We start from the raw sequence: 24,022 nt of genomic DNA on the forward strand, positions 1-24,022 counted from the left end.
TAAAAAAAAAAAATCCATACAATGTGTCAACTTGACAGATGAATAGTTAGGCATTTAAACTCTATTTTTAAAAGCTGACAGTCTTTCCCTTGCTCAGCTGGGAAGCAAAACATTCGAGGGATTCTGTGATAAGTAATAAATTGAGTTGTTTAGGTTTGACAGTTCAGTTGATTATTGTGTTCTTTGCATATTCATGTAAAACTGAAGTGTGAATGATGGATGTTGCAGTGAGCTAGACTAATGATTATAGATATAGTGGCCTGTCAAGTAAAGATGTCTTACATTTTAAAGAGGTGATTTATTTTTGTTAGCTGTCATATTTATTATTGTGAAAAGACAACCGTGATGGCCATAAGAACCAAAGCATGGGTATTGCATTGCACAAATCCGGGTATCACATTGACGCACTTTGTAATTATCCGTGTGCTTGTTCTTCACTGATTATCATAGGAAAAAAGGGGAAAGAAATAACCTTTTCATGAGAAAGATGATATGACTCTTAGTAGTGGCTGACACTGAGTCCAACAGTCCTGATTCCTAGAAATAAAGGGAAACAATGTCTACCCTGTGTGTGTGTGTATCCATGTGCATACATGAGAAAAACATTCTCAATCAGGCAGGAAACAAAAGGTTTCAAACTCATCTTTCTTAAGACGTATTGTAGGGATGTGGAATAAAGGCAAAGAGAAAACAAAGTTGAGGTAATTAACCTGGACCAAAATTTCTGTACGAATAAGAACATAAGCGGTGTTAATAAAAAATAAAAAAATAAAAAAAAAGGACCTTTAGCAAACTAAACTCCATGCCCCTCTCCACCCAAGGGATTAACCTTGATTCAACTGAACTGTTAATTTTCCTAAGCTTTTTACTAATCCATGTCTCCTATGGTTTAGAGACAGCAACATGCTGTTTACCAATATTGGTGGGTAGAAAAATCTAGCCACCAGCAAACAAAGAAACGATTTCTCTTTTGTTTGCTCTGGAAAGAAAAGGATTGTTAGCACCACAAATACTGTGTGTATACTGTGCAGACCTAGGCAAGATATTAATAGATCAGTGCACAGCTCACTTCACAGTGGCAGATGACTGGCTACAATAAGGTCTCGTGTATTAAGGGATTCCCTCAACACTAAGAACACATTCTGGGATGAAAAGTGAAGGTGAGCATTACCGTATGAATGACAAAAGATGATAGGGTATTATTTAAAACCATACCTAAATTCTCAACATGAAATTGTACAGGCTTTGACTATTTTTTTTTTTTAAAATGAGAAAAAAACAGAGCTCCCTAGCAGGTTAACAGTATTTTATTCTGCTATTCTTCTGACCGTTTTTGAACCCTCAAGTCCTGAATTTAAATCTTTTAAAAAATTTTCTGCAATGGCTGTTCCTGGTTCAATCTACTAGTAAGTAGCTATGTGCACTGAAACCTGCTGTGGATTATCTTCCTCTGCGTTCTGTGAGGCCATGGGGCCTCTGCCCTTTGGAAGGAGTTGGCTGTGTAACAGGCCTGTGTGGACTGGACATGCCCTTCAAAGAGAAGGGCTGCTCTCCAGGAGACGCTTCTTCCGAAGCACACTTCCCTGCTCCTGGAAGGAAACGAAGGACTGACATTGAAGAGTGAGCGGACGGTTGTGTTCAAAACTGGATTTTTATAATCATGAACCTGTGGTATTACCCATCCTATACAGCATAGATTTATGCCGTTAATTTTGTTTTTAAAGAACCGCCACTTTTATTGTACAGGATCAAAGATTAGATTATAAAGGATTGAGATCCGGGTATCTTTTTAAAAGTAAAGGGCAAAGGGCCACGAAGCTTAAGTAAAAAAACATAAACCAAAATAGAAAAGAAAAAAAACAAAACAAAACAGAAATGATCCCATCACCCTGAGATAGCAATGGAGAAGTGAAAGAGGAGTATATATATATACTGAATGCCCCAGGATTAAATCTTCACTCTGAGTTGCTGAGACATGTGATTCTAGTCCCAGAGAGATGGCCCCATAGTTACATTTATCTTGTGCAAAAGGTCCTTGGGTTCTCCTCAAACAGTGAGGCTTTGGTTGGGAAATTAGCTCATCAGAGCAATGACATTATCATTGTCACTGGGGTGAGATGGGGAAGATTGTCCCATCTGCCTGGCACAGTTTACCTAGCCTTGCCTTGCCAATGAGTATTTTGGAACAAAGTGGAGCTATTAAAACTCATCATCATCATTATGGTAGTTGTTATGTAATAATGGTGTAGGGCTCATACTTTAAGAAAGATGAAAACCTTTTTTCTTTCCTTAAATCAGCCCAAAGGTGCTATTTTACATATCAATAGAGTTGAAAGGACATCATGTTATTTTGGGCTGTTTCCTCATATCTGATGAAAGCCCGCTTTGAGATTGGATTTTGCATTTAAACAAGAAACAATTATTTTGACTGTGCAATTTTTGAAGTTGAGCATTTGTACTTTTTTGGTTTTACCTAATTCTCTTGCATTAATACTTTACTGTTTTGTGAATAATGTGTATTAAGACATATTAAGGAAAAGAATATAATTATCTGTGAAAGACTTTGTATATTAAACAAGTGACTCGTACCTTTTTTGTGGTTTCCATAGTTTTTTATTAATTTACCAGAATTTCTGCTGATTTGTATCTTCAACATTCAAATGAGGGAGTTATTCAGATTTTTCAGTGGTCTGGGTTTTTAATCAGAGTGTGAACATATTTTAAGACCAACATAGACTAACCCATGACAATGTAGAGACTGATAACATGCACCAACGAGGGAAAACAGAAATAATTATACAAACTTTCAAACCCTGCTTTAAAAATGACAACACAGGCAGAGAAAACAGCAAGTGCCAAAGTCCTGACTGGGAAATGTCAAGCAAGGTTCAGCTGGTAAAGAAACCACAAGCCCTTGTTAGGGTCAGACAGGTCATTACTTAGAGATGGCAAAAGAAACCCGAACTATGGAGCCAGCTGTCTGAGCCTTGCCCCAAAGAAAGACACAAAAAGAAACGGGCCAGATGACAGGATAATGGAATTATGGGCTGGGGCCCACTGTTCCTGAGATGCTGATTCCACATGCGGCTGAGCGATTTTATAGCTTGCAGCTACACAAGATGGCAGGTAGAAACACTGCTACCTCATCTCAACCCAGGAGGCAATGACAAACTGGGCCACAGGTCATCCCTGTAAGACAGGGAGATAAAAGTGGAGTGGCCGGTGGCAGTTTCTCACCAGCATCCCCTATGATCTTCCAGGAGGATCACAGGGCATTCTAAAGCTCAGGTTGGCTGTGATCAAACCTGGCCCAAGTGGCCACATGTGTGGTCATCAGGCTTCAGCACAGAGCTGTCCCACTGCAGGAAACGGCTTGGGTATTTGAGGAATGGGCAGAAGGCCAGCGTGTCTAAAGGGCTAGTGGAAACAAGCTGAGGTTGGAGAGGCAGTCAGGATCATTGCAGGCCTTTTTGGGCTGTGCTCCAAACCTGAATTTCATTCAAAATGTGACAGATGTCATTGTAGGCTTGTCAGTTATAACTAGTGTACCATTCTGGTGGGGGATGTTAATAATGGGGGAAGCTACGTGTGTGTGAAGGCAGGGGCTAAATGGAAGATCTCTTTTACTTTTCTCTCCATTTTGATGTAAACCTGGAATTGCTCTATAAAAGTATAATCTTTTAAAAAAGTGATTAGAAACAAAATCATATATTAAAGAAACAGACACACCATTAACAATGTGATGGAATGATACCGCAACAACCCTAACGAAGGAGCAGCTTATCTTAGTACACATTTTTAAAATGCACAGCTCTGGAAAATGAGTAAGTGGAGCAAGAATGGTGACATGAAGGTGCCAGGAAGCCAAAGGCATGGTGGCTCAGGGGAGGGTGACCAGTGGAGATGGCCGGACATGAGCTGATTTGACATTCTTTTTGGAAATAAGCAACCAGAAATACCCACATTAGGCTGGAGGGGAGGGCAGGAAAGAAAGAGAAGAATCAATGATAATTTATATGCAATTTTTTTGGCTTGAGAAAATAGATGAAAAACTTGGGAAGAATCAAGGTTCCTGAGAAGGCAATAGGAAGTGGAATCCAGAACAGGGGTGGGAGCTGGCCTTTGAAAGGAGAAAAACTATTATACCCATTAAGTCTAAAGAAAATAAGTTTCTGTTTGCTCAATTATGTATAAAAAGTTAACAGCTTAACAATGGGGAAGGTAGAAATAAAGTCAAACTAGAAAGCATGAAAATGCAGTAAAAAAAAAAAATCTCATAGTTGAAAAATGAGCTTCTTAGGGGAAACCCAATAGAATTGCTAAACTGTGTTGAGAATCCACTTGAAATTTGGAAAATGAATGGGAAAATGGTCTGTCTGACAGTCTCTAGCAAAGTTGAGCTGCTTGGGAGCAGGTAGAAGGGGGCAGTTACATGCGCCTTACTTGGTTTGGGTGTTGAAAGAGGAACACTGTGCAGTCGGGAAGAAATTGAGAGCACATGCAAAGAAGCCACTAGGAACTTCAGCAATGGAGAGGGATAGGAGGCAGAGAATGGAGAATGAAATGCTCAAAGTCAAGTTTATAGAAACTTCAGGTGCTAAGGATCTGGGTGGGCATGACCACCTAAAGGCTTCTGGTGGGAGAGAAAAAGACTGAGAAACTTCCAAGAACACAGTGTGAGATCTGCTATCCACAAGGCCACTGGGATCACTAAAACTATTGAAATAGGAGAGAAAAAAAAACTGAGCCAAGAGCTAAAATCTTCAAGAAATAAGCAAGTCAGCAGTTAAGAAAATAAGGAAGGGGCCGGGGGGGGGGGGGGGGGGGGAGGTTTGAATTACAGAACTGCAAGGAATAAGGGAGAAATTACTGAAAGTGGCAGTAGGGCGAAGAGGACACGTATCCAACCTCTGCCTCCGAAGTACAAGGGGCAGGAGTAGAAAAAGCTTGTATTTGAAGCTGGAAAACTAGAAAAACACTTAAGTTTATAAGGCGAGGAAAAGAGACCACAGATGTCAGTTAGTTGCTCTGAGCTTAGAAATGTATCACTGGTCTGTGTCCATAGGAGTTCAGCTCACTGACTTAGCGCAGCGGCTGGAAAACTTCACAACAGAAAGTACACCTGGCCTGTAACACCTGAAATATTTACTGTTTGGCTCTTACAAAAAAAAACAAAAAACAAAAAAAAACACAACTTTGATAGGCCCTAGTTTATACAGAAGTGCTAACAAAGTGAGTTACTCTGTCTCTGTTCCGTAGCCATGGACTGCAGAAGCCATCGTACAAAGACAGACTGATCTAAGAGAATTCTAGATAAGACAGCACAAGTTATTACTGCAGAAAGAACTTGTTCCAGAGATAATGGCTAAGTACATCACTTAAAAGCATTCCTTCAAAGACAAAGTATGTCTTAGGCTACTCTGGTCCAACAAGAAGTGACATGACAAGTGTGCTTCTAGATGATAAAGTCAACCATTCAACAAATATTTATCTGTTCTAGTTCTAAGCACTGTATCTTGTTACTTTTTTATTTTTGCTTTGATAGTATAGGGAAAACTAGGAACAAATGCTTGAGGGGAAGAATAATATGTCATTTCACAAGTTACTCACCTGACAGTATGGCTTTTTAAATATCAGACCATACAGCACACTTATTCTCTTTACTGTAATTTATGACTCAGTTTTTTTTAAAAAAATATATTATTTTATTGATTTTTTAAAAAATATATTTTATTGATTTTTGTACAGAGAGGAAGGGAGAGAGATAGAGAGTTAGAAACATCGATCAGCCTCCTCTTACACACCCCCTACTGGGGATATGCCCGCAACCAAGGTACATGCTCTTGACAGGAATTGAACCTGGGACCCTTTAGTCCCCAAGCCAACGCTCTATCCATTGAGCCAAACCGGTTTCGGCTATGACTCAGTTTTATAGCTATTTGAGACTAACTATAAATCCCCCCCAAAAAGGAAATTTTCCAATGATTAAAGAGATGGAGACCTTCTTATGTAACCACGAGTGGCCTGGTGCATGTAATTCTTGAAAAGGGGCAGGGGGTGTCCTTCAGCCCAGCCTGCACTCTCTCCAATCTGGGACTCCTCAGACATCCCTCTCACATTCTGGGATCACTGGCTCCTAACTGCTTACCTGCCTGCCTGCCTGATAGCCCCTAATGACTCTGCCGGCATGATCACCCCTAAACACCCCCCTTGCCAGCGTGCTTGCCCTCAATTGGCCCCCTTGTCGGCCTGCTTGCCCCCAACTGCCCTCCCCCAGCTGGCCTGATTGTCCCTAACTGCCCCCCTCCACCGGCCTGATCACCCCTGCCTGCCCCACCTTGCCAGCCTGACCGCCCCCAACTGTCCCCCCGTCAGCCTGCCTGCCCCAACTGCCCATCCCTGCTGGCCTGCTCACCCCTCCCACGCCCCCCCAACTCCCGCCAGCTGGCTCACCCCAACTGCCCCCTCTGCCAGCCTGCTTACCCCCAACCATCCCCCTGCTGTCCTGCTCTCTCCCAACTGTCCCCCCCGCCAGCCTAATCGCCCCTAACTGCCTCTGCCTTGGCCCCGCCACCATGGCTTTGTCCGGAAGGACACCTAGAAGGTCTCCCAGTCTAATTAGCATATTACCCTTTTACTAACATACATAACCCATACTTTCACACAGATAAGTAAAGCAAAGGCAAGTCAGCAGCAGTTACATCACTGCAAATGAAGTAATTAGAAGTGAAATTATGAAAATAAATTTTATTTTTAATTCTTAAAAGTAAAAAATCTATAACATTTTTAATAAATTGTTAACATAATTTAGTTGATACCTAGTTAACCTCATATGGCATAATGTTTTATTCCTTTTTCTTCAAAAGATTCCAATACACTTGCATTACATCCTTCAGAAATAGACTAAAGGACACTTGCATGCAAGTTCTGTGAAGAACAACCTTTTAACTACATCCATGATATTCATGACACTTAAAATACTGAGTTATACTAGTTGTCATTTAACCTACCTCTTAGAAGAAAAAATAACACAATTGAAAAAAATTGGTTCTCTAATCTTTAGGTCTGTTTCCACAAATAAAACCTATCACTTTTCACAATGAGAAAGTAGAAAATATACAAACAAAAAGAGCTACCCTGAAATCATTTATTCAATTTATCAAAAGATAGCAGATTATGTGTAGAGATCAACCTAAGAATAGCCACTTAATTTTTTTTCCTTACCATTTAGCTCTGGCTTAAAGATAATAAATAAAAGTAATGTACAATCCATTTGTGAATAAGCATTCCATATTATATTTAGATTTAATGTTTAAGAGGAACATTAGTGAAAGGCAATATTGCTATCATCACTGCTGAAGGAGGACCCACAGGACCCTTTTAGAAAACAGGCTGCTGTCCATGCCCCCAAATGTGAGATTAGGTGATCTAAGTAAACATGAGGGAAAGAACAAAAACATTTGTTGTCCTTATTCATAATGCTCCTTCCTGGCACAGATAAAATCGATCTTAAAGGTCACTATTTTATTTTATATCACTGTTTCTACTTTAGCAGTTTAATGTAAATAAAAAGCAACATTCATTTTTAAATAAAAATCATAACATTGTATTTTAAGCTGCAAATGGTATTCTCATCTTGTAAGATGAGCTAACTAGCAAATTCTTGTATCTAGACAATTCTTTTAACATAATAAATTCAAATGTAACTTGAGGTTCTCCAATTACCTATTTTCAACCCAAGTAAAGAACAACTAGGCCACTGCAGTCATTTCCTCATCTGAGTCACTTGATTCCTCCTTCAGCTGTAGCTCCCCTAAATCTTTGTCCACAGGAGTAGTAGTCTTCTTCTTGTGCTTCTTGGGAACTGCATCATTAGCACACACTTTCCTCATTTTAATGTTTGGCAATTTCTTCAGATCAAAATCCCATTCCCTATGCAAAAGAAAGAGTATAGATTGTTGGCAGGCTGTGACATGGGAAGCAAGAAAAAGTCATTATTTAAAACTCTGAAAGTAGTAAAACAAAATTTGTAAATTTACAACAGATTCAAATGCACTAGAAAGAAACAATATACAATAAATGCATTAGAAAGAATCCCATATGTTCAAAACTCCCGAAGCAATATAGGAAAATGTTATACAAAAATTACAAGGAAGCTCTGTTCCATGCTTTTACTCTCCCTAACCTGAACATTTCCATAAATAAGATTCTCTGGTATCAAGAGTCTCACAAGTAGGAACTATATCATTCCTGGCTACTCTCCAAAATACACAGTCAGAAAAGTCTTTCTTTTCACACACAGTGGTAAGTCACAGATAAGTTTCAGTCATCAAACAACTTTTATGGTTATAATAGAAAACTGAGTTTTTCAATCTCAGCATTTACTGTGACAATCTTACATTTATTTATTTGAGGGGCAATGTGAAGATTGTTTTGAGAACTGAACTCTAGCAATTCTAAAAATAGTCTATGCTAAATTCTTTTCTCTTTTTTGGCTTTCTTTCAGAGACAGAACATACTTGTTTTAGAAAAAAAGAGGACATTTATATATCTAATTAATTAATATTACAGGCAAAAAAAAAGTAATCCTATATAATAAAGAGGTAACATAAAAAATTAACCCTCACGCCCTCATAAGATGGCTATCTATGACCAGGCTGGCAGGGGGGTTAGTGAGGGACAACCAAACGACTGAACAAGCAGGCTGTGTGGGGTGACCAGCCTGGAAGGGCAGTTAGGGGTGATTAGGGTGGCAGGGGGGCAGTGAGGGGTGAATGGATTGGTGGGGGGGTGCAGTTGGGGGCAATCAGGCCAGTGGGGGGAGGGGGAGAGGGAGGTGAGAAGAGGCAGTTAGGGGCAACCAGGCAGGCAGGCGAGCGATTAGGAGCCAACAGTCCAGGATTGTGAGAGGGATGTCCAACTGCCGATTTAGGCCTAATCCCTAGGAATCGGACCTATAATAAACTGGCAATCGGACATCCCCCAAGGGTCCCAGATTGGAGAGGGTGCAGGCTGGTCAGAGGCCCCTTCCCTCCCCCCGTGCACAAATTTCGTGCACTGAGCCTCTAGTTAAGGTATAAAAAGAATCTTAAACTCCATGTATCTAAATTATAAATACATATACACGAGCTAAAAGTAAACTAATTCTTAAATGATCAGTGAACTTTATTAGAGCCAATATTTTGTAAGTACTAAATACCAAGTATTTTTCTATAAATTCAAAAGTATAAAATTATAAAATGAGCTTAAAGGTATCAAAGAATATGACTGGACTTAATTTATCTAATTTCAATTAGCATACAATTTCAGACCCATCAACATGATCTAGTTAATATCAGAAAGGCTGGTCAGAGTACTGTTAAAGACACCACGGACCACCTGGCTCAGAAGACTCAGCCTTCACCTGGTATTACTTCCATTAACAACTTCTCCAAAAGAGGATCCTGAAAATAGTCTGGGATGTGACTCTGAGCCATCAAATCAGTTGCTTTTATTTCTTTTTAAAAAATAAGAATTGGTGAGGAATAGTGAGATCAGGTTCTTTTAAGTACTACAGTAAAGCATTTAAAAATATTTTGAAAAGGAAATAAAAGTCTCATGTCACTAGCATTTCAGTGTATATCTGGTGTTTCAAATAAACACAACTTGGAAAATTCTACTTGGATAAAAGAGGAAAGGTTAAAAAAACAATCTGATTTTCTGTCAGCTCTGATGTCTACACTGAAAAAAAGAAATTTAATGTCTCGTGTATTTGATATGTTGTTTCAGGGAACAATAAAAGTGACAGACTCACCTAAAGGTTTTCAGATTACCTCCATTTAGAATATCTGGGATCTCTGGGAAAGAAAAAAAATTATATCCATTAGGTAATGTTTTCTAAATTACAACATTTTATAATTTCGTTTATTATATCAGATGCCACAAATAATTGACAAACAGTAAGATCATCCAAAGCAAAACAAAATTCCAAAGCATTGTTATGCTACATGAAAGTAAATTTTGCAAAAGTAAAAGGCTTAGCTTAAGGTGACTAAGAAACACTATTAAATAATAAATTCTAGCATAGAATCTGTAAAAGAAAACAAATCTACAGTAATCCTCCCTTATCTGCAATTTCACTTTCCAAAGTTTCAGTCACCTGAGGTTAACTGCAATTTAAAATTATGAAATGGAAAATTCCAGAAACAAACAATTCCTAAGTTTTTAATTGCGAGCCATTCGGTGCAGCCTGATGAAATCTCACAATGCCCCCCTCTGGGCCGATTGGGATGTGAACTGTCCCTTTATTCACTATCTCAACCAACCTGCTGTTGGCCACTTAGTATCCTACTCTTGCTTATCAGATCTACTGCTGTGGTATCCCAGTGCTTGTGTCCCAGTGACCTTTATTTTACTTAATAATGGCCTCAAAGTGCAAGCAGTGATCCTGGAAATTTAGAAATGCCAAAGAGAAGCCATAAAAGGCTCCTTTAAATGAAAATGCGAATACTATAAGTCTATAGCAAATTATGCTGACAGACAATCTGATTTTTTTAAGGCAAGCCAGAAATCTACATTTTTTTCATGAGAAATCACCAGATTTTTTTTTTATTAACAATTAATAAGCCAATAAATACCATTTGCAGGCTATATTCAGGCTTTGGGTTTTCATCAGTTTGTGGGCTTTATAAGTCTTAAGTACCTTTTCCTTTTAAGTGCCTTTCTTCAGACAGTGTTGATAAACTAATGACATACTTGTGCTTAGGAATGGTAAGAAGTGCTAAAATGCCCAGAATGAATACTGGATTTCTATATTTCTCAAGAATGACTGCAACAATTACTGCTTGGTTCTGTAAGAATTACAAAGACGACAAGGACACAGTATCACCTTTAAAGAAACTTACAGTTGGAGATGGTAACTCTAAAACAAAGCAAACAGGTACCTGCCAGAGGCGAAGAAAAATTTTACTTTCACAGTAGAAAGAAATGATGTCACTGTCACAATGGACAGTTTTGGGAAATGTAGAAAAACAAAAGAATGAGTTAAAAATGATTCCATATATTCACAAAAAAAGAAAATCAAAGGAAGAAAATCAAACTAAACAGAATAAAAAACCTTTGAAGTGCACCACAAATCTGATGTTGCTATGTATGTTAGAAAGAAAAAGGAGCATGGCCGTGAACACACCAAGGCCATAGCCTTCGTACTGCTGCCGCTCCCGCTCCATTGTCTGTTTGATGACTGTCTCTCGGGAACAGTGTCGCCTTCCCTGCCTGTCTTTGATGCTGTTATGTAATTCAATCTGCTCCAGCTCACTGCTGAATCGATTTAAATACCTGAAAAATAAGAAAATGATCTGAGTTACAAAGTCTGCATTTTTGGCTTATGCTATTTCTTTGAAAACATAATTCCCAGCCTTTGCCTGTCCAAATCTTTACTAGTATATTCCTCTGAGTTCAAGTCCTTAGAGCTCAGACCTTCCCTGGATAACTCAACCATTCTCAAAATTTTTGCAACCAAATCACCGCCTGCTATTAAAGTATCTATTAAACTACAGACGTTCATTTTCAACCACCACCACCTTTTTTTGAAAGTCCTATAGAGGCTTAACACATCAAAACTGACCCCACCCATCCCTACCAAGGCTGCTCCATTTCTTTAGCTCCCTATCTCAAGAAACAGTATGACCATTCATCTGACTGTCCAAATAAGGAATAAAAGTGACCTCCTTCATTCCTCTTCCCCTCCCCACCCTTTATGCCACATCAGTTTTCACTAAAGATTGAGACTTCTCCCTTCTTTGTAACCTTCCCTTCCCTTCTTCTTCCTTCCCTTCCCCACGCTGCTACTAGCCAAGCAGAGGCTACCACCATCTTTTGCCTGTAGTGTTTGTTTCGTAAGCCTCTCAACAGTCTCCTGGCTAATGCCATGTCTTTCAGGCCATTATCCTCACTCTCACTACTGCGACCTTTCTAAAGTTTAAACAAGATCAATCATCTCCAGTGCTTGCTGTAAAAGCCTCCCATGGTTCTGAATGTCCTTTGATAAAGTCCAAACTCTCGTAATGATATCTGAGGTCTTTCATGAGTTGGTTGTCACTTACCATACCTGTCACAACTCCCTCCTTGAGCCTGTTATTTCAGTCCTATTAGATGCCTGCCAGATCTCTATATAAGGTACTCTCACCTGTGGCCTTTTAGATATCTGTCTCTGCCAGAGGCTTTTCAATCTGCCCTCAACCTGCTAACCTCTATCCTTCAGCTATCACTTCAGATGATAGATTCCCAAGAAGCCTTTACTGACCCCAAGAAATTGGATGAACTACCACTGTTAGGTACAGAATGGTTACAACCTGCTAAAGTGAGGAGGCTAGGTTATAAATCCCAAGTCCTTTTTATTATAAAGCCCATTTGCTCTCCTATAAACCCAGAACACAACTGTCTCTTGAAGAACCAGAGTTAAAAATTCCCTTTTCTGACCCTTTTCTCTTCTCATAGCATGCCCAGTGTTTACCTTTCAATTAATTCACAAGCATCTTTCTTTGAATATCCTCTTTTTTGGGGATCCAGATGATTTTGAAACCACTGCAGCTTTTCACCTATAACAAAAAGTACCAAGATAAACACCAAAGTGATCATTTAAGTAAAAAGCTATTCATTTTAATTTTCAACATCAACGTGTTTATAACAGTATCAAATTTTATTTCCATGCTAAATATAAGACCTCATGTGGGCTCAAAGCTAATTAAACCAGTCGGTAAGAAATTAAGTTGTCACATTTTAATTTGGGGAAGAAACAGAATGAAAGGGATAGTTCTCTGTATATATTTCTTATCCAATAAGGATGCAAATTTTTTTTTAAAGAATACTTTAACAGAACATGAAGTTTCTAAGTATTTAAAAAGCAAAGGGTAGAACTTGTCTAAAATAAAATGAGAACATTAGATTAATAATAAAAATGGTATCTGCAGAACATTTTATAGGCAGCAAGCACTAAGTCAAGAGCTTTATAATCCTATAATTAGTACTATTATTATTCCCACTTACAAGTGAGCATGGTTAAGTAACCTGTTTAAGTAAATATATTAAATGTACAAAATCTGCCAGATACAAAGAGCTAATTCTTATGAGTAAATCAGATCATCGGGGTCACTTGCAGTGATTTCTCAAAATTAGAGATGAAGAAATGGCTCTACTCCAGAAACTGATAGCCCACTTAGAAATACTACTCCATTACCTTATGAAGGGTTAGGTAAGTGTTCAAATACCTTCAATTTTAGTAATAAAGCATAATAGTCACCATTTTGAAATTTCAGGCTTATCAGTAAAAATTTACTAACAGTACATTTAACACCCCTCCCCTCAAAGAAGAGATTGTGATACTGAGATATAAACTGAATATTTGGAAATATTACATATGGACTGCTGTTTACAAATACTTAGGCCATAATTCTAATGGTTATGGAGCTAAAATTAAACTTCAGCCATAGATAGACAGACAAAGGCAAATAGGTAGACAGGTAGATTGGTAGTTGATTATAAACCAAACAATTTTTGAAAAACAAAGTTAGATATTATTAACAAGTAGAGGCCCGATGCATGAAATTCGTGCAAAGGGCTCAGTCTAATTAGCATATTATGCTTTATTATTATAGATAGAGGCCTAGTGCATGAAATTCATGTACAAGGGTGGGGGGTGTGCCTCAGCCCAGCCTGCACCCTCTTCAATCTGGGACCCCCACCAGGATCGGAACCAAATGGAAATGGGCAGTTGGACATCCCTCTCACAATCCAGGACTGCTGGCTCCCAACTGCTCACCTGCTTGCCTTCCTAACTGCCCCTAACCATTTCTGCCTGCCAGCCTGACCACCCCCTAACCACTCCCCTGCCAGCCTGATCAATGCCTAACTGCTCCCCTACCAGCCCGACTGCCCCTAACTGCCCTCCCCTGCAGGCCTGATCACCCCCAACTGCCCTCCCTTGCAGGCCTGGTCCCTCCCAACTGCCCTCGCCTGCTGGCCTGATCACTCTCAACTGCCTTCCCCTGCTGGCCATCCTGTGATGACTATCTTATGTCCACCTGGGGGCAGCCATCCTGTGTGTTGGAGTGATGATCAATTTGCATATTACCTCTTTATTTTATAGGATGTTCTAAGAGTTTAACAACTGATTTTATTTTGTTCTGTTTTAATTAAGCCTGATAAAGAAAATTTACTTAGATAAAAATAGTATTTCACTAGGAAAGAAAAACAAAAAAAAAAAGGTATAGGACAGAATTTCACTATAGCAAAATGTCAAATAAGTAAATCCACTTACCAATAAGATTGAGACGCAATGCCTTTTCATTCTTCAACCTTGGAAGAAAAGGTGTATAAATATGTTAGAGAATTTCCAAAGCACGTTTTTAAAATCTGTCAAAACAACAAAAAGAAAAACTGCCTCAAGAATCTTAATTCAAAGATCATTCTTTCATAAACATGAAATTAATTTTGTTGATATGGAAGCACTGAACATCAGGTTTTTTAAAAAATCACTGGAATGAAATGTTATTAAAATTTTTTTCTTAGCTCTTCAATAACTAAAGGATATGTCTGAAACATAAGTTTTATACAAATAGAAAGGAGAGCTTGACTAGATTATGAAGTTGAGATGGGTTTTGTAAAATATTGTGCACAAAAGAGTGATGAAGTAATTAATACCTTCTAGAAGACTTGAGTTCTGTCAACAAGACCAAAATACATTACTGTCACTTTTAAATTTCCACAAGAACAAAACAGAATGTCTGTTCATAAATTTGAAAAAAATTATAACAAAGAAAAAACTGTTTTCATTTATCAGAAAACAGTTTAGACAGTGTGTTTCTCCTTTGGTATTCTAAATACTAATTCACCCAGAAGAGAGCTTTGTATAGCTCCTGTTTGCTACACTATATGCCACCCAATAAGAATACTGTCCTGCTCTAACAAAGCTGACCTGATTTACTCTCCAATTTTAAACAACTGAAAAACTGGATAACAAAATGAAGCCTCTTTTATAAAAAAAATTTTAACCATAGAATGGGAGAAAATATTCACAACATAAATAATTAACAAAGGATTTGTATTCAGAATATACAAAAGTTCTTCTTACTTAATGAGAGACAATCCAATATTAAAATGCACAAAAGATTTCAGCAGATTTCTGAATCAAAGGCATACAAGTGACCAATAAACATATAAGATACTAAGTGTGCAAATTAAACCACACTGAAATACTACTTACACTTAATAAATTAAAAAAACTGATAATACAATGTTTTTTAGAAGATATGGAGCAAATATAACACATACATCGGTGGTTAACATCTAAAATGGTACAATCATTTTGGATAAGACAATTTCTTACATACTTAAACATTACACCTATCATATGACCAACAACTCTTATAAACTTGATTTCTTATATTCTTAAACATACATCTGACGTTTACTGTATTACCCAGCAATTCCAATTCTAGGAACTAAAAGGAAAAGGAAAATATATGTCCACATGAATGTTAATGGCAGCTTTATTTATGATAATAGGGGCTGGCAAATATTTTCTGAAGTGGCCACATAGTAAGATATTAGGCTCTGCAGACCATGTGGCAACTACTCACCCCCGCCACTATCACCTGAAAGCGGCCACAGACAATGCAAGAGGAATGGGCATAGATACTTTCCACTAAAACTTTTTTTATACAAAAACCAGTGCTGGACTCTTATTTTGCAGACCCTGATGATAACCAAAAACTTTAAACAATCCAAATGACCATCATCTGGTGAATGGGTAAACAAACTACATAGCCATAGAATGGAATACTATCCTTATAAAAACCCTGGTTCCATCACATCCACAATGATGGGGAGATTCACCAACTGGAAGTCAGTCCTGCAGTCAGTGCTGGGTTGCCATGGTGACCCAGCACTGACTGCTATGGCTGCAAGCACAATGGCCCAGCACTGACTGCTGAGGGGGCTGCGAATCAGGGGCAGAGAGAGGCCTGAACAGAGAAGCAGGGCCTGATCCATAGCTTCTGTGGCAGCTGTTGATTAGCACTAGCCTCTCTCTTTCTTTCCAGGCCTAGTCAGCAGCCACGCCTCCATTTCTCTCCAAGCCTCCATGGGGCTGCTGATCAGCTCCACCTTTCTTCTCAGGCCCAGTTGATAGGCCCAGAGTTGTTGACTGGTAAAGAAACAACCAATCAGAACCAAATCTGGGTCAATTGTGATGAGCCAATGGCCACCTAGGAGGTGGAGCTTTTGATGCTGACTGGAATAGAAACTGACCAATCAGAATAAAATTGGCCTGCAGGGGAAGGCTGTTGGGGGCGAGGTCAGGCTAGCAGGGAGGATAGGTGGGGGTAATCAGGCCATCAGGGGAGCAGTTAGATTATAATCAGGCCGGTAAGGGAGGAAGTAGGAGGTAATCAGGCTGGCAAGGGAGTGGTTAGGGGGTGATCAGGATGGCAGGCAGAAGTGGTTAGGGGCAATCAGGAGACAGGCAGGCGAGCAGTTGGGAGCCTTCAGAAGTCCTGGATTGTAAGAGGGATGTCCGACTGCCAGTTTAGGCCCAAAACCTGTGGGATCAGGCTTAAACCAGCAGTCGAAGGGGTCCCAGATTGGAGAGGGTGCAGGCTGGGCTGAGGGACACACCCGAGTGCACGAATTTTGCCTCTAGCCTATACTAATAAAAGCATAATATGCTAATTAGACCGGGAGACCTCCCAGCCAAAGCCATGGTGGTAGGGCTGAGGCAGGGGTGGTTGGTTTGAGGCAATCAGGCCAGGAGGGAAGGACAGTTTAGGGCAAGCAGGCCAGCAAACAAGGGGGGCAGTTGGGAGTGAGCAGGCCAGCAGGCAGAGTGGTTAGGGATGATCAGGCAGGCAGGAAGGCAGGTGAATGGTTAGGAGCCAGCAGTCCCAGATTGTGAGAGGGATGTCCGAGGGCAGTCAGATATCCCCCGAGCAGTATTTCACATAGTCCCAGAGTGGAGAGGGGGCAGGCCAGGCTGAGGGCCAACCACACCACTCTCCACCCCATGCATGAATTTCATGCACTGGGCTACTAGTTCAGTAATAAAAGAAAAGGACAACTAATAAGTGAAATGGATGAATTTCACAAACATTATGCTAAGTGAAAAAAGTTGGCACACAATATTACCTACAATATGATTTCATTTATATGAAAAAATAAGACAGACAAATCTCTTCTATCAAAATAAAGAGCAAATCAGTGGTTGCCTGAGGCTGGGGTGAAGATTGACTGGGAAGAAGCATAGGGAATCTTTTGGAAAAATGAAAATACACTATACACTGACCATGGGGCTACACCAGTTTATTATCAAAACCCCAGACCGTTACACTTAAAATATGTCTGTTTTATTGTATGTTATTTATACCTCAAAGTTGATTAAAAAAAAGGTGCTTCAAAACTGGGTAGAGAATGGCTTTGAGAATTCATTCCTTTTAAATAAGCCTAAAGAGAAGAATCAAGTGAGAGGACAGGCTGAATGAACTCAATGAGAGCCTGAACCAGAAGAGAATGAGTTGGGATAAAGAAAAGTAGAGAGATATGAGATTAATTCTCAAAAGTACTAGTAGGTGTTTCCTAGATTCTTACCCATTATGCTTAATTTCCCTTTGTTAACTTTTCATACTAAGTCATTTTCATTTGGTATCTAGAATTCCTTACTACATACTCTGTGGGACAAGACATGACAGTACTAAATGAAATGCTGCTATGCTGGGAAATCCTAAAATAAAACTAAAATCATTAAATCATTATATAGAATAGCCTTTTGCTACTGTTGTAAATTAGGCATTGCTTGAAATGTGCTAGTCTTCAAACCATACTAATTTTTTTTTAATATGAATAGCAGCAGTATTTCACATAGTTCTAAATTAGAGCATTCAAATACTGAAGATGAGAACATGTTTGAACTCTTAACTCTGTTGCTATTCACTCTTGCAACATCTTTAAGTAATCAATAAGAGTCAATCTGATCAACCCAGCAGATCTGGTTCTCTATTCTCTACCACTGAATGAAGGCACTGCACCCTAACAGATGTCCTCCCAGATCCCTGCCCCTTCTACTTCTCCTAAAAAGAAGCCTTAGGAAGTGGTACAGTGAATCCTGGGTTCTGTGAAAAAAGTATGGATATTCCAAGCTGCCTGCCTACCTTTGTTCCTTAGAAAACCAAGTGTCTTTGGTAGGCAGAAAGTAACAAAAGGTGATAATATCTTAAAATGGTCCCCACTGATCTTGCCTCTTCATATTCATGTCCTCACTTTTCAACCCATAATTATTTTATTTTTTCTTCAATGCACTCATCACAACCTATTTAAATTTATATGTCTGTCTTAGGTAAAATCTTTAAGTGTTGGATTCTTGTTCACTGTTTTTTTTTTTATCTTTAATGCATTAGTGGATAGAATTTACTTAACATATCATTCATTCATTATTTATTTACTTAGTAAATCCTCACCTGAGGATATTTTTAGAGAGAGTTGAAGGGAGGGAGGGAGGGAGGCGAAGGGGGAGAGAGGGAGGTAGGGAAGGAGGAAGGTAGGGAGAGAAAAAAGAGAAACATTGATGTGAGAGACACAGATTGGTTGCCTCCCCATACACCCAACTGGAGTCAGGGATAGAGCCTACAAATCAGATACATGCCCTTAACGGGGAATCAAGTCATGACTCTTGGTGCTATTCACTGAGCACACTGGTCAGGACTAATATAATTTTTAAAGAAAAAATACTAATGAAGAAGAAATGTATAAATGGGCTTTTCACCAACACCCAATACAAATAATAAAAAGACACTTACTTTTCCTTTTTTTCTTGTTTGTGGGCCTCTCTCGTAATTTGAGCTGCTTTTCTACTATAGGGATGGATGACTTTTTTTTCTCGGCCTTCACTTTTTCCCTTTGGTGCTTTAGGCTAAAAGGTAGGAAAACATGACACATACAAGTCAGATATATAACTGATTTATGTCAAAATTTTTTCTTCAGAAATAAAGGTTAAAAATAATAACGTAAAAGGAATACTTTAAGCCTGAAACACTACACCAGGTTTCAGAGAATAAGCCAGATCTATTAAATAATTCAAACAGTCTGTTTCTATGGTCACAACAGAAATGATATATCCAGAACTATTCTCCATGATGTAAAAAATAAAGAAACACAAATGGTCAATAACGCCAGCTCTTCAACTGTTCCCTCTTCAAAGTAGGTACAGAGAATGCTGAGAGTGAAGTGACTTACAACTGAACATTTGTGTTACAGTTAAGAAAGTTAAGGGGGCAGAAAGAACATAGGATATTAATAGGAGCTTGACTGGAGAGGATGCACATGGAACAGAGTGGGCAGTGAATCAAACAAAATCAAAGTTGGGCACATAAGAAAACAGGAGCAGAGGAAATAATAGGAGCCATCTCAAAATTAGCACAATCCCAAAGGAAACAAATTATTTTCCCATTCAAGCCTTATGCCAGGTACCATAATTCATTCAGTTCTCTAAACCTAGACTTTTCAGTAAGTCTATTCCTACATAACTCTGTATCCTATTACACCTATTTATTATTTAGAAATTAGGTTTGGCTTCCTATAATAGAAACCCAAAATAACAATGGTTCAACCCAGAATAAATTTAGTTCTCTCCTGTAAAAAGTAGAAGCTGGAGGCTCTGTTCCACAGGCTACTTCCATCTTATCATCTAATATCCATAGGCTAGAACTTTACACACACACACACACACACACACACACACACACACAGGGTGTCCAAAATAATGTATACACACACTTTGAGTAATGTAAAGGCAGTGTTTATTAAAATACATTTTCTTTTCATGCAACAGTTATCAGCTCTTAAAGTGTGTATACACTTTTTGGGGACACCTTACAGTTCAAGATGACGTAACAACAAGTCTAAACTCTGGCCAGTGAGAAGTAGGAAAGAAAATCAAAAGGCATACCCCTTTCCTTTAAAGAGCAAGATCTGGGAAGTTGCAATCTTCTGCTTGCATACCACTGACCAAAATTTATGAGTAATAAATAAAATCTTTAATCTATATTAAATAAAATATAAATTGCAGCAGAAGAGTCTATTAGGAAACAGCTAGCAGTCTCTAACATACCTAATATTCAAAAAGATCAAATGTTTCTAAAATACCCTCTTCAAAATATTATCATTGCTTTAATTCAGTTTCATGGCCTTTCATGACTAGGATGGCCTTTAGGTTCTCACTGCTAGTCTTTTTCCATGGAAGTCACAGAGCTTACTTTTCTACACTCACTCACTCTACTGACAGTTAGGTCCAAGTCCTTCACATGGAAAACAATCTATACCCCCAACCTAATTCTCCAGCATCATCTCTCTTCCTTCAAAACATCCACCGTCCCATTCTTTCTAAACATTCTGACTGTTCGGTGACTTCTTGAGACTGTACATGTCACCTCTGCCTGCAAAATACTCTGCTTTGTCCTTTCATAAGACGCAGTTCACAGTAACTTCCTTTGTAAAACTCTCCAGAAAGAATAAAAGGACCACCAATTCCTCCTTCACACATGTACCCATTCCTTCAACAAATATGTACTAGAATTTTCCACAAGACTTGTTGCTTGCTTCTTGATAACCATGACCCAGAATGGCACTGCAATTGGTTACAGGTCTAAGGGAAGAGTAAAACCATCATAAACAGTATGTGGATTCTTTTGAGTGTCTCTGCTCGCGTGGAGGTGAGAAAGGTGGAAAAAAAATTTTGTTGCATGAAGTTTACCTAGCAAATACGTATCAAGTACAAACTTTCAGAACTCATGGTAGGTTGCCTCTAAGATGGTCCCCAATCAATCCCACCTCCTGATATTCATGTTCATGTCTAATCCTCTCCCTTTTGAGCATAGTCCTAGCGACTCACTTTTAGTAAACAACATTTGGCATAAGCGATGAGATTTCAACCCCGAGGTCAGGTTTTGAAAATAAGGACTTTGGCTTCTGTCTTGCCTACTCTTTTGACTTTTACTCTGATGGAAACCAGCTAGCACGTAGTGAGCTGTCCTATGGAGAGGCCTATTTGACAATTACCTAGAAGCTTCCAGCCAATAACTAGCAAAGAACAGAGGCCCTCAGTCAGGTAGTCCAAGAGGTGCTGAATGTACCAAGAACCACGTGAACGAGCTGGGAAGTGGATCCTCCCCAGATGTTAATTGGGGTTAACCAGGGTTGGGGAACCTGTTTCTGCCAAAGGCCATTTGGATATTTAACATCATTTGTAGGCCATACAAAATTATCAACTTAAAAATTAGCCTCCTGACAAAACCGGTTTGGCTCAGTGGATAAAGTGTCGGCCTGCGGACTGAAGGGTCCCGGGTTCGATTCTGGTCAAGGGCATGTACCTTGGTTGCGGGCACATCCCCAGTGGAGGAGAGTGCAAGAGGCAGCTGATCGATGTTTCTCTCTCATCAATGTATCTCCCTTCCTTTCTGCAAAAAATCAATAAAATATATTTTTTAAAATTAGCCTCCTGTATTTGGTCCAACATTTAATTAACTCACCCCTAATACCTTGGCCGAGCCAGATCAAATGATTTTGCAGGCCTTATATGGCGCTTGGGTCAGACATTCCCCACCCCTGTTAAACCAAAGCCTCAGATTGTACCTTGAATACAACCTTGTAAGAATCCTAGAGGCAAAGACATGGTAAGCCATGCCTGATCCCGGACCCACAGAAATTGTGCTATAATAAATGTTATTGTATTAAAAGCCATTAAATTTTGGAATAGCTTGTTTTCCAGAGAGATAAACTAATCCAAGACCAAAAACCAAAACAACAACAAAAACAAAGATGTGCTCTTTAAAAAGATGATGCCTTTGTTTCATAACCTAACAAATAAAAGTCATCAAAGAAAAAAAGATGCTCTCTGAAGCTGCTAAAACATAACAACTACCATTAGATCCATAAAATTTTTTCTTTAAAGATTTAAAAATTTTATTTAGAACAAGAAGTACTTTGATACCCTTAGAGTATGAAAATGTCCTCAGGCTTTAGAAGATCTCAGGTAAAGAACCTTGGAGACTTAGTACAAAGAAACCGAACATGTATTCTGATTCAACTGTGCTTTATGATTCCTTATAATAACTTATTTATAAGAAGGTTGCCTCAAGGCAGGGTAAATATTTAATAAGGCATAGAAATAACACTAAATTTCAAACATTTTCCTACAACTAAAAACAAACAACAAAATGTTTCAACAGGAAAACGGAAGTAAAACCCTGTCAATAAAATGTTAATCTATTAAGCAGTCTATTCAATATCTCTTAAATAAAAAGCAATTAGTCTCTATTGGTCAGAGGTTCTCCAAATGAATTTGGTAGAGCATACAGAACATAAACATATAACAAAACTAGGAGAGTTAAAAGTGCACTTTCAATGGAAGATTCACATTTTGTTTTTAAAAGTACCAAATTTAACTTTCAAAGAGATAGGAAAAATATAATTTCTTTCCATAGGCATAACTAATAGATTGTTCTGAATAACTGACTACATCATACTTCAAAAAGTTTCTGGCCCAGAAGTATTCTACAATAGTCAGAAAACTTGTACTTAAAGTATCTTTTCCCCACAATCTTTAGAATCGGAAAATTCTAAACTATTCTTTAAATTCAGAATTGAGAGTTATAGAAGAAAACATAATTTACTCAAAAAAACAGCAACAGAGAGGTATTTCAGGGCATAAGCCATGAGATTTCATCGAGGTTAGGTTTTAAAAGAAAGTACAATACTTTGGCTTCTGTCTTGCCTACTCTCTTCACATATTCCTATTAAAATAAAAAATAAAAATAAAATCAAAGAGAAACTGGGGGTAGAATGGAGGTTGTCAGGGATGAGGTGGGGAGTGGAGAAGTGGATAGGTGGCAATAGACACAAATTTCCAGTTATTACATGACTTTGTTCTGGGACTTAAGACACAGTCAAAAATACTATAGTATATACTTGAAAGTTACTAAGAAAGTAAATCTGGGAAAAAGGTAACATGTAAAGTGTGCTTTACATAAATACTCTTTCACATTCCAGTGTTTAATGAAAACAAGTTTCAGTGCCCTGGGAACGGGGGGCGTGGAGGCAGGACTTGGGGGAGCCAGGGTCCCGGAGGCCGGTGACTGGAGACCAAGGAAGAGGCGGCGGGGCCCACGCAGTCTACACCGGCGGGCAGGGCGGCACAGGGGGATGGAAGCAGCTTTTGACGAGTTTTGCCGAATAGCGAGACAACGTGCAACTGCGGATCATCCGCTGCAGTAGGGGGGCAGCAGGGGCAGGGCGCCCTGCGAGGACTGGGGAATCAGCAGCAGAGCTTCCAGGTCCGGCCGTCTGGCTGGGACCCTCCTCCCGGCCTCGGATCTCTGGGCTCCCCCGAGGACAGTCACTCCGCGCGATCCTCCCTCCCCGCTTCCCCGGACCACCCCCCTCCCCTCCCCGTCCCGATCGGAGCCATCTCCGGAGCCAAACGGGTTCAAATGTGCGGGAGGGGCCCACCATGGTGACGTCCTCGCGCCCCGGGGGCTCTGCACTCCGCGTCGGGCAACCTCACCGACGGCCGCGCCTCCGCTCACCCAGGGGATCCCGGCAGAACACACGTGCGGCCCGGAGAAGCCGGGTGGAGCCGACCGGAAGGGGCGGGGCGAGTACGCTGCTCTAAAACGTCCCGGGAAACCGCGACCTCGTCTTTTTGGCCCGCGTTGGCTTTGACGCCCTAGCCTAGCAGCAGCCTCCTCCCTGCGGAGGTCATCACAAAGCGCAAAGTCCCAGAGCTTGTGCTGGAGGGTGACATCTAGCTCCCTGACGCCTGAAACTCCAGGCTCATGGCGTCCTGGGCCCAGGACGCGGGTCCTGGGCACCAGCCCAGGTGCACAACTCCAGGGTCGGGCTAGGCTCTTCTCTTGGGGCACCTGCCTCAGAGATTGGCCTCTTCCCAGGAGGGCTGCTCAGGAATGACAGAATGAATCCCCCTGGTCCTCCTCTCCAGTCC

The 24,022-nt window shown here is 39.8% G+C and overlaps 1 protein-coding gene across 2 annotated transcripts; it reads right to left on the reverse strand.

The window, feature by feature from the left end:
- Window positions 1–6: 6 nt before the first annotated feature.
- TMA16 (translation machinery associated 16 homolog) lies at window positions 7–23,667 on the reverse strand. 2 transcript variants are annotated; one of them, XM_036423931.2, is made up of 8 exons: window positions 23,530–23,667; window positions 18,825–18,937; window positions 14,297–14,334; window positions 12,494–12,578; window positions 11,168–11,316; window positions 9,794–9,836; window positions 7,726–7,932; window positions 7–2,647 (listed from the first exon to the last, which is right to left on the reverse strand). In XM_036423931.2, the coding sequence occupies exons 1-7, from the start codon at window positions 23,530–23,532 to the stop codon at window positions 7,752–7,754; spliced, it is 612 nt and encodes a 203-aa protein (XP_036279824.1). In that variant the 5' UTR covers window positions 23,533–23,667; the 3' UTR covers window positions 7–2,647; window positions 7,726–7,751. The 2 variants fall into 2 exon arrangements, with proteins under 2 accessions (XP_036279824.1, XP_036279822.1); XM_036423929.1 differs by lacking the exon at window positions 7–2,647 and having other exon boundaries at window positions 6,728–7,932.
- Window positions 23,668–24,022: the final 355 nt, after the last annotated feature.

This window comes from Pipistrellus kuhlii, unplaced genomic scaffold (genome assembly GCF_014108245.1).
Source record: "Pipistrellus kuhlii isolate mPipKuh1 unplaced genomic scaffold, mPipKuh1.p scaffold_m20_p_8, whole genome shotgun sequence".
Taxonomy (NCBI): Eukaryota; Metazoa; Chordata; class Mammalia; order Chiroptera; family Vespertilionidae; genus Pipistrellus; species Pipistrellus kuhlii.